At 37.7% G+C, this 11,483-nt stretch overlaps 2 protein-coding genes across 2 annotated transcripts; both read right to left on the bottom strand.

The window, feature by feature from the left end:
* Positions 1-1,138: 1,138 nt before the first annotated feature.
* On the bottom strand, positions 1,139-5,451 carry LOC139138213 (uncharacterized). Its single transcript, XM_070706494.1, has 4 exons — positions 5,203-5,451; positions 4,177-4,295; positions 3,215-3,370; positions 1,139-2,158 (listed from the first exon to the last, which is right to left on the bottom strand). Exons 1-4 carry the CDS (start codon positions 5,219-5,221, stop codon positions 1,997-1,999), a joined length of 456 nt encoding a protein of 151 aa, XP_070562595.1. The 5' UTR covers positions 5,222-5,451; the 3' UTR covers positions 1,139-1,996.
* Positions 5,452-9,795: 4,344 nt separating this feature from the next.
* On the bottom strand, positions 9,796-10,434 carry LOC139139469 (uncharacterized). Its single transcript, XM_070708383.1, has one exon. It carries the CDS (start codon positions 10,432-10,434, stop codon positions 9,796-9,798), a length of 639 nt encoding a protein of 212 aa, XP_070564484.1.
* Positions 10,435-11,483: the final 1,049 nt, after the last annotated feature.

Raw genomic sequence — 11,483 nt, 5'->3', positions numbered from 1 at the left:
GTTTGAAGTTTCGTCCTCATCGCGACTGCCCAAGGACAGTGTAATTAAACGAGATTACTGTTAATGTCGACAGATTGTCGAGCGAATCGTCAATACACATGCACTCTTTGTATGCAGAGTGAGGGCACAATGCAGAGTACAATCACAATGCACTGTGTGAACGAGTCCACTCAGTGAAATTCTTTAAATTAGACACGTGACGTAGGTCTTAACTAGTGATCTATCGGTGCAATTTCAATGTCTAACATTGACAGTGAAGTCTACTGCTCTACTGTCTATGTTTAGGAAAGGTACGACGATACAGGGGCATCACGAGATGACCCATTAAAATAATTTGCGGATCCCTAAATAAACGGGTACCGCACTCATAAAATGGCGCCCTCAACGGAAAAGTACAAAAACAGAGTATTTCTTGCACATACACATCGTGACCATATCAGAAACAAGCATGGTGCCATTTACTTGACTGCACAACACACGATGGCTAACATTTTGGTGGTGAAATCTTTATTTTTCTGTCAGATGATTAGCCTTTGAAAATGGCGGAAATCAAAAATGATGTTAAAATATTTGAATTTAAATGCAACTTTCGACACTTATGACAGTTATAAACTTTTTCAGTCTTTATTTGGTGTTCTTTATAGAAAACTTGGAAAACAGAGGATATTTCGGGATCGGTTTATTACACATTTACAGCTATTGGGGCTTTAGGAAGTCAGCAATGTCTGTTTTCCATCGGAAACAAGTCTTAGTGAGTGAGACAGTGAGTGAGTGGGAGTGAGGGAGTGAGTGAGCAAAAGTGTAAATGCGCAGACAAGTACTGTTTGTTTGAGTTACTGGAGGAAACACAGTCATGTCTGCAACAGTATGATAGACTGTGTGTTCAGTCTACTATTTGCAACCTAGGCTCGCAATACTGTTCAAGATGATGAACCTTGGGTATTCTTACCTGTATGACCCCTAGATCAAACTTTATTAGGGACTGTAAAAGGAAAAACATTGAATGAGGCTTTGTAGGTTGCTAATTTTAATCTAAAATACATGTGTAGTAGCGGTGTACACACTGCCCAACTAATGTGACTTGGGTCCCAATTAGAATGTATTAATGGCAGAGACTAGAATGGTTCAAACAAAAATGTTTTCATTCGTGATAGCATTTTATTGCATTCCTTCACACAACGATCTTGTATCGAAAATTTACAAGTCCACAGTCTTTGCTTTTAAGATTTGTACAAAATCAGAATCAAGTGTCATGAATTGTAAAGTTTTTCGTCCGCCACAAATATTCTTAATAAACCCAAATAGTATGGTATTATACACTGTGCAAAATAGTTATAGTCATGTCACTAATACTGTCTCTCACTTAAAGGGACATCAAAATTGCCCCAGTATCTTTAATAATCATCGAAAATGCTGAGGTCGACAAATTCTCGTACATGTTGTTTCATCGTGAAAGTGACAAGAATTAAGTTGGAGAATTTTTAGAATCTCGAAAAAGGTAAAGGGTAATAAATGTGTAAAATGTGTATCAGACGATACTAACGAAAAAGCAGACGAGATTATACAAGAAAATCGCTATTAAGAAAGATTTTGGTTTGCATGTTCTGTCCAGTGACATGTCTCAACTGAGATCACATTACAACAGATCACATTTCTCGACAGAGATCACCTGACTCAACGGAGATCACAAGATCAAGGGTTTCGAATTCGTTGCAAGCTAAATAAGGAACTCAAGGGATTAAAGTGTTGCCAAAGAAACGAAGTTGATATCAAGAGCAGTCAAAATATGGGTATGCCAAACACAACTGCAGCAAATGGTATTCTGGGCACTGTATACAATGCAATAGATTAATAGTAAGCCAGTAGCAGCAGCTGCTGTCCAGTGTACTGAGTATATGTGGCTCGATCAAATACGTGTTACAGTACAGGATGTTAAAACATGTTGATTTTAGACCGTGGTCGCAAGACATGTACATGGCCGTGGCCAGATGGTATTTTACTTATAGTCAGGATAATCGTCTGCGGTCGTGGCGACTACAACCACAATCACAATGATTAGAATGACACCAAGGATCAAACCGGTGATAGACAGAGCAAGGGAGATCTTGCTGAGCTTGTCGGCGGCTTCGTGCTTTGCATCACCACGGTAGCAGAAAGCCTATGTACATCAGAGAGAGAGAGAGAGAGAGAGAGAGAGAGAGAGAGAGAGAGAGTGAGAGAGAGAGATGTTTGTCATTGGAATACGCCTTCCCCAGTGACGGTACACTAGATCGACTTAGACTTGGCTCAAGTCTGTGATTTGTGAATGTTTGAGTGGAGTGAACGCAATGATTTGTATTTTGCTTTCATGTGAAACGCGCGCGTGAGTGACGCGATGAGTGGAGTGAACGCTATCCAGCGGAGTTTCACCCGGAATCACAACTAACTCACTACTGCGCAGACTCAAACGTGACGCATTCAATCGCTGGGAAAACCTGGCGTGAGCCGCCAAATTCCGGATAGGTTTGTACGAAATAGGAGAGACACAAGAGAAACTATTATAAATGATTTTATTTTTTTTAAATTCACCTACTTGAACCAAGTCTATAGATCGACTATACTATTACAAGTAATGTAATCAGTCGATTTTAGTTCTGTCGCAACAGTGATGTGACAGAGCTAGATATTGCGTAATTAATCTATATATGGATTTAGATTTGAATGCGAACTTTTCAGAACGTCTATGATTAGTCTGATTAAGCTATTCAAAATAAGACGGTCTTATAACGATATACAAATGATATATATCTAGGACTGTATATGATAACGAATTTTAACGGAAACGAAATATGCGCTGAGATGGGCGGCAAACACGAGGGCGCTATACATGACCACGATGTAGAAAATCTCACTCCTTCAAGCCTTGTAAGACTTGAAGGAGAAAGATCGTCCTGAACCCATTTATATGGTGATGCGGTGGTTTTTATATTGCTCTTTCTCTTCTTTTTAAGTTGAATGACTGATTTTTTCAGACAAGTTGCTTTATCATTTAGTTCAAACACAGTCACACAGTCAAAGTTGTTTTATTTACCACTCTGTGGAATAAATTTATCTCTCTGAAAAATTCTCACTGTATATAATCGAATATATATATATATATATATATATATATATATATATATATATATATATATATATAATATATATATATATATATATATATATATACACTTACAACTCCGGATACTATCATAGCAGCGATGCCGAGAGGAATGAAACAGCAAAATGTGTTCCATACAGCCAGTACCATCGCTCCTATATCTAGGGCCGACGGAGACGTCAATCTTGTCTCACGGATAATCAGGGGCTGTTGTGGTGCCGTATTTGTCACCTAGATTTGAAGAAAATGGTTAAAAATATCCGATGAATACGCTACAAGTTGAAGACTTCGACGAAATTTTTAAGATAATGATTTCATTATTTTGCTCAATTTGTGAGGCTCAATGTCAACTCAGGGTGGTATTTTGTGATTTGACAGTGTCACTGTAATTAAATGATCCGCAATATTTGAAGTGCGCAGATTTCTAACATGAAGGAATTCGATGGAAAGGCAAGACGTTAAATATTTAATCACATTTTTCCTTTCAACTCTCGATCATTACCGTATTTATAGCCTTTTCCGAACACTAAAGAGAAATCTTTGAATATGGAATAAAAATGCAAAATGATGTTCGAAAACACTGATGGGTTTAATTCAATGAATAAGTCAGTAAATCATGATGTCATATTATAATTAATTTGAATTCAGTTAAGCCGAAATTGAAAACATTGCGAGCGTTTTCTGTTTTATGGCCCTGGTAAATACTGTTATAGCCAGTCTGGAATATATTTCATCATTATATTTTAATTATTGTTTCATTTTTCTACTTGCGGACTCTAGAGCAACGTTAAAATTTGAAAAGTGTCCCTATCACGTGATCACTGTCAGAAATGAAAAAAAAAAGTTTCGTTACGCCAGGTTAAAATATGGTAGGAAAGGTTATCAGTAACACGTCTTATTGGAGTACATGACAGCGGGTCCATGTGATACTAGGATTTTGGGAAACGACGCAGTGAGGAAGTACAATCGTTTGTTGTTGTCGACGTGTGTCGATCGCCATATTATGACACCACTAATCGATAAGCATAATTACTCACAACAACATTCGATGACATTGAAGACATTTGCTGAGGGTACACCACAGGCTGTTGGCCATACGGCGGCGGCGGCTGATGGTATTGTTGTTCGGCACCTCCATACGGTTGACCGTACGCGTCTGTTAATGAAAAACAAACTAACACGTAAATATCAAAGGTCGATTTCGAACATAAACATAAAAAAATCGCATAGATCACCTCAAGCTACTGGTTGGGGAGCCGGCATCAGCACATTGGTAACGTTCGTTTCTCTATAAAAATGAATCCTCTAGAATTCATCAAGGAGCAAACTATCGGTCCACCCAAATTCCCTGTAAGATTCCAATCCAAACGCACAAGGAACACCTTTCCCTGCCCAGTTTAGGCAACATCCCTAATTCTAGTATCTACTGATAGCATTAATTGAATACTGATGCTGTAAACCTGAATACCGTTGTTTATATGACACCATGGCCGACATCGAGTACTGTGCTGTGGCAATTTTTTGAATTTTCGAATGCAAGGACAACTCTGTACCAGTTACTCAGGCAGCCATTTTAATTCATACAAAACGTTTGTTTCTATTTGACAAAAGCATTTCCATGGGGAAAGACCTGACCGCTGTATTATTAAATGTACAATTTCTCACCGAAGCCCCTCGTTCACAGCTATTATCGAAAGGCAGCTATGGTATCGAGGAACTGTTTAATTTTGATAGGGCACAGTTACTCTACCCGACGAGCCGCCGTACATATGACCATCTTTCCGAATCATAGTTAATGATTTACTTATATGGCTGACGCCCCCGTATGGCCGGTTGTCGTTTGACGTATGTCGAAGTACATTTCAAGAATCCTACTTTAACTTCCACATTTTCGTTTGTCCTGGAGAGAATGCGTTTTGTTCCTATCTAATATTCGAAGAAAGGCCGACGTCAAAAGATCTGCCAGTCTCATTGACGTTTTTGTAGTTACTCAAAACCGCTGTAGCTGCATATGGCGCTTTGATTTTCAAACTTAAATGGCCAAACCAATCTTGAATACTTACCAGGCGTTTTGGAGTCCATTTTGTGGTATTACTGTGTCGCTGTAACTAGTTTTGTGAACTGGACGAGTGAATTGTATATCTGCGGTACTCCCGGAACCTCCTCCGTCCGACCAGTTCTGTACAAGCGTATTTTACGACGGGAATTGAATTTGACGCTAACGTGGGCAGGTATCTGTTCGGATAATTCAGCGGTTCGCAACAAACTGCTAATAAACTAGAGATTATGATGAATTTGCTCAATGATTTATTACATCTAGTGGCATATAGAGCAATAACGTTCAGAAGTTGGACGAGGATGGTTATTTGGTAATGCTCATGCGCGTTCGTTGTAGCTGACCACTGGACGGACGCAATTTTGAAGTGTAAATTTTTTCATTTACATTTATAAATATTGCATTTCTTAAGTGACTTTCCCTGTTTTCCTTCACAGATTCACAAAGCGCTGTACACATGCTCAAGGAACGAATGAAAACGTAAACATTTTGACTCTTCTATCCCCTGCCATCTACTTAAAAAATGTCAGACCACAGCGGATAGCACCCCTAATTATCATTCATGCTGTGCCTGTATGGCCATGCATGATTCTTGTTCAGAGAGTACTGATATTAAAGCCCCTGTATAGCTGTAACTCGTGAAATTTTGTGGCCTGAAAAAGGGTTTCTATTTTCTCTGTTTTTTTTTCTAAATTTTACAAATTTAAAGGACATAGTCTTTTACTACTGAAAAATTTGACAAGTAAATATAAATTTCAACCACTATTTTTATTTCCCGCCATTTTTAAAAAACTGGTAATATTACAAAGAAAACAAAGCACATGATGTCCCAGTAGTAAACATTCAGCACTATGCATTATATTGGACTACTCTTTTGTTTCTGTGAAGATTCCAATGCATTAGGCAAGACGTACGGTGTTTTTGCTTTATTTGCGTGAGGGCGCCATTTTACCTTATGGCAAACATTTATTTATCTTGCTCAAGATTGCACATGCAGTCCCAGTGGACGGTTTCTTATACTTAAACTGAATGTGAATGTGATTTATTGTTCTTAAGGCCTCCGGCCCATATTACAGATTTCAATTGGAAAATACAATGGAAAGTAAGAAAGCGAGAGTACAGTCAATATCTACAGGCATTCATTTCTCAGCTTTGTTGCCTTGCACACAAATAATGCCATTTTAAAAATTACCATACCGTTTGAAGATGACAAAAGTGAGTAAAATTTTTGATTTGTTGGGAATGTATATGACCACCTGGGTAAATATCTGCAACGTAAGTTCTGATACAGAGGGCAGACACAAATAAAATGATATTCATCCTCAATCTCGGAGGATCCACAAACTCTACAAATTCTTTCTTCATATTCAAGACCCTTCGCCCGCCCTTCCTCGACTTCCAACCCTAAACAACACATTCTCAGGGAAGCAAGAGCTTTCTTAAGTTTAAAGTCCATATCTGATCTTATGTATTTTCTGTATGAAACTGAGTCTTAAAATTACAATACAGACGAAGTTTGTTTTTACTGCAAATATCCGAGAACCACTCCTGTTTATACATATCTATTGCTCTTGTCATAAAATAATTAAGAAATAGGTTGAAATCGCCAGGGCCCTGCCAAAGCCAAACTTCCCCAAAGCCATGTTCATACAAAAGATGTTTGACATGAGTTGCCCAGGACACTTTGTTGTTTTTATCGAGTGTTACTGCAAGATCATAGGCATGTTTTGTTATTCTGTTCCCTGGCATTGACAAAAGTTTAAACCAATATGAAAGGACTTTTTTATAGGTGAAAATATAAACTGGTAGTCTCCCACAATCCCCTAGAATACAGGCATCAGGGGTAGACGACTTGACACCCAAAAATGTTTTAAAATACTTGAGTTGCACTCTTTCAGCAAAGTGATACATATCATAACCCCATAATTCTGCTCCGTATGTCAAAACTGGAAATATCATTGTATCAAAAAGCTTGCAATATTCATTAAAAGGTAAGGTACCAGTATTTCTAATCATACGAAAAATACATCCCATTGCTTTTCTGGCTTGGTCTGCTAGCGTGCCAACGGCTTTACTCCAAACATTTCTACTTGATAACATTAAGCCTAGATATTTGTAGTAACTGACAATAGTGATTTTTTGTCTATTTAGAAACCAATTTTCATTTTTTTTAACTACCCCTCCTCGTCGGAAAACAATAATTTGTGTCTTATTCATATTTACAGAAAGTTTCCATTTCTGACAGAAAGATTCCAATACTCTAATAAGTCTTTGTAAGCCAATTGGGGTATCACTAAAAATGGCAACATCATCGGCGTATAAAAGAGCAAACAAATCATACAATTCTTGTGTAAGTTGAATACCACCATATCCTGAACTCATCAACATAGCATTTAACTCATTAATAAAGAGCGAGAACAGAAAAGGGCTTAACATACAGCCTTGCCGTACTCCGACCGAGCTGAAAGAAGTCGGTTACTCCTTGATTAGCCTTACACAAGATTTAACTTCATTATACATAGATTTTAAAATGTTGTACATTTTGCCCCCTACTCCCTCTACACAGAGTCTATATAACAAAAGGTGATGATTTACAGAGTCAAAGGCTTTACTGAAATCCACAAATAAACAGTAGAAACGGCCCTTTCGTTTAGTTAGGTATTTCTGTATCATGACATGCAGAATAAAACATTATCAACAGTACTAAATCCACGTCTAAATCCTGCCTGACACTCAGTAATAGAACCTTTCATGTCAGCCCACCTGACCAATCTCTGGTTCAAAATATAAGTAAAGATTTTCGCCAAGCAGTTTAATAGAGTAATACCTCTGAAATTGTTTGGATCTTGAACACTACCTTTCTTGTGAAGTGGTACGATAATCCCTTTGCTCCATTCACTTGAAAAACAACGGTGTCAAAAATGACATTAAACATGAAATCCAGTAGAGGAATTAGACTGACTTTTGCATTTTGATAAAACTCATTTGGGATACCATCTGGGCCAGGGGATTTGTTACCTTTCAAATTATCAAGTGCCAGTTTAATTTCTGTAATAGTAATTTTCCCATTAAGTATATCGTCAAAGATATTATCTTCTCCTGGTACTTGGTCTACATTTGCTAAAAAGTCTTCCACTGTAATATCGAACATAGTTCTATCACACTGAGGATTATGCAGTGATTTAAAATGAGTTATCCAATCTAGAGGCGAAATATTCGGTGCTCGCTTTGCAGCCCCTGTAAAACGTTTGACTTGTTTCCAAATGTTACCCTGACCAATGTTCCTACAAAAATCATTTCTGAACTCACCTTTGTTAACTCTACAAATGGTTTTAAAATGTGACTTCCGTTCCTTATAAATATTTAAACTTTCCCTGTCATTTGAATTTCGAAAATGCCTAAGCGCTTTGTACATTTCTCTCTTTGCCGATTCACAATCTTTGTTGAACCATTTGGGTTGCAGGCTTCTACTGTCACTCCTCTTTTTCAACGTTACCTTAGTGTAATCTGCCGCAGCCCAGTATAACAAGTCATAAATGTCAGCAACTAACTTATTTACATTATTTACATTACCTCTATTTTGTTCAACCAAATGCTTTACACGCTCTTCACCTTCCCTTGATGATATCTTTGCGTCGAAAACACCCGTTTTTTCTTTATCCCATTTTACATATGTATACTTCTCAAACTCAATAGCGCTAAATTGCAGCCTTTTTTCTGCATGACATAACCCTTTAATTTTCAAGGTAAATATCAAGGGAAAGTGATCGGAATCACTCTTTTCTTCAACACTGAAATAAACAATATCATCAAAAATCGTCGTGGACGCAATAACATAATCTACAACACTTGTCCCTCTGTTTGCAATGCAAGTAAATTCACCTTTATGGTCATTTCCACATCTTCCATTGAGAAAATGAATAGAGTGATCCCGACACAATTCTAATAGTCTTCTACCAAATGAGTTAATAACTGAATCTTTTGAATGTCGTTGACTGTTAAAGTTATCTATGTAATAATTTTCTTCACTAAGTGGTACATAACTGATCGAATCATTGATAATATAATCATATTCTTCTGCAGTTCTGGCATTAAAATCGCCCATGAGTAACAAACAAGAATCAGGATACCTAACTATAATATCTGAAATATGATGATCCAGCAACTCAATTCCATTCTTTTCTGATGTGTATCGTTTTGAACCTTCAGGGGGAATGTACAGACAACCCACAATCATATTCTGAGAAAAACCAAACTTAGTACAATCTAACAAAAGGAACACTGAGTCTGGCATATCAGACTTCAATCTAGTAATAGCTTTAGAACACCAATTTTTAATAAATACAGTGACTCCCCCACCAACTCTACCCACTCTTGATAATTTTTCCCTACACGAATGATATGTTTGATAATCATCTAAAGTGATATCAGATAGTAGGTCTTTGTGTAACCATGATTCAAGCATACAAATAATATCGAATTTTCTAATGTAGCTGAGGAAATCAATATTTGACAGTTTAGTATATAAACCCTGTACATTCCATGAAATGAAACTAATGTTCTCTCGATTAAAACAGTCTTTTGGACCTTGGCCATCATCCTATCTTGTCCGTCCTTGTCTAATTACGCAATCTGTAGCTTCATCATAAACATACGTTTTCTTTGTGCCGTCTTCATAGGCTACAATTTTCTTATAGTTCACAAAGGCCCTTATACCTTGCTGAACAAGTTCCTTTCGCTTACCAAATAACTTCTTCCTGATAAAGTTAGTTTCCATAGAAAACTGTTGTTCAACGAAGATATCAGTCCCTCTCAGATTCTTCCCTTTCGACAAGATTTTCTCTTTGTCTTTGTACTTACTGCACATCGCCACAATTGGTCTCCCGGTACTATTGGCACTGGCCCGTGTTCCCGTTGACATCCTGTGCACACGTTCAAATTCAATATCATCTGTAATGTTCATTTTCTCTGATAACAACGACTTTACTTTCTGTTCTGTCTCCTCCCATGTTTCGTTTTCATCTTCTCGTACTCCTCGGAAAACTAGATTGTTTCTTTTGGATCTATCTTCCATTTCCGCCTTGGCAGTTTGTAGTTTCTTCATTTCTATCTCTATCCTGATAACATCATCCTCTAGACTTTCCATCTTTTTTAGTCTTTCTTTATTTCCTTCGGCAGTTTGTCTAACTTCATCTATAGCATCTTCCATGTTATTAAGCTGAGTTTCCATCTTTTCCATCTTCTTGTGTAAAGATTTCGTGTCTCTTTTAACTCTCTTATGTTGGTTTGAATGTCCTTCAGTATATCTGTTAACGTTTCATCTGTGTTTGCTGCCGATCTGAGTTCGCCAGTTCTTGTTAGAGTTGCTTGGCGGGTCTCCGGTCCAGGGTTCAACTCGATGTCTCCAGAAAGCTGCAAGAGTCTGGTAACAAACGGATTTCTTGTGGCACTCATTTCGGTGTATGTTTGAGTAATGCCAGGGGAAAGTGCGTTCAGTTGATCCGTGAAGCCGTTGCAAAGAGAGTCTACTCTACACAGTGTACTCTTGATTTCTGTTGTGTTCAAAGTCAAACGATTTTCAAATTCAGCGGACTGGAATGTTGTTAATCCACCGGCTACAACCATCCAATGGTGTAGCTTTTCAGTGCCATGAACAATGGTATATGTAGATATTGTTATGCAAGTACATATCAATATGCAGCATGCCAGGCGGTATGCAAGATCGTTTGCTGAGGACCATTTGGTAAACGGTGTGTACATCGGGATTTCAACACAACGCCAACTTTTTGGGTGCGCAAAAATCCCAATAACTGCTCTCCACTGCGAAATTTCCATTCCCATGGCTTCTCTGGCAGTACTTCCCAAGATATGGCCAGGTTTTGTTCGCAATAAACGACGTCTTCTTGAGATATTTTGAAATTTTACAGAGCTCAGAAATACGTGTGCTCATTGTACTCTGCCTCATTTGCATTTTTTTTCTCTTATACTTAAACACCCCTCAATGAATACATTCCCACGAATTTGTTTTAGTTTGGAAGTAAAATCACAAAAATAATGCTGATCCGATCCGATCCGATCCACCGATCAACCACAGTTTCTGAAAACTACATAATAGAAAATATCAAAGAGAGTCTACTTACACGTTCCAGATTCGTATGATTCTGAGTGGGCTATAGTGTTCTTGGAAGTCTCGGCTTTACCTTACAGAATACACTGTATTCGGACCTTTCAGAAAGTCAAATTTTAGTTTTTAAAAATTTTTACACAAAGTCAATCATCATTGGCCAG

This window comes from Ptychodera flava, chromosome 8 (assembly GCF_041260155.1).
Source record: "Ptychodera flava strain L36383 chromosome 8, AS_Pfla_20210202, whole genome shotgun sequence".
NCBI classification, from domain to species: domain Eukaryota; kingdom Metazoa; phylum Hemichordata; class Enteropneusta; family Ptychoderidae; genus Ptychodera; species Ptychodera flava.
This window is presented reverse-complemented; position numbering and strand designations above follow the sequence as displayed.

Bases quoted from the DNA above. Each gene is read 5' to 3' on its own strand.
- LOC139139469 (XM_070708383.1), bottom strand. From the start codon at position 10,434: ATGGAAAAGATGGAAACTCAGCTTAATAACATGGAAGATGCTATAGAT.
- LOC139138213 (XM_070706494.1), bottom strand. The intron at 3,371-4,176 runs GTGAGTAATTAT...CTTCAAATCTAG, and splicing joins CAATGTCATCGAATGTTGTT to GTGACAAATACGGCACCACA. The intron at 2,159-3,214 runs GTAAGTGTATAT...TGATGTACATAG, and splicing joins CTATGATAGTATCCGGAGTT to GCTTTCTGCTACCGTGGTGA.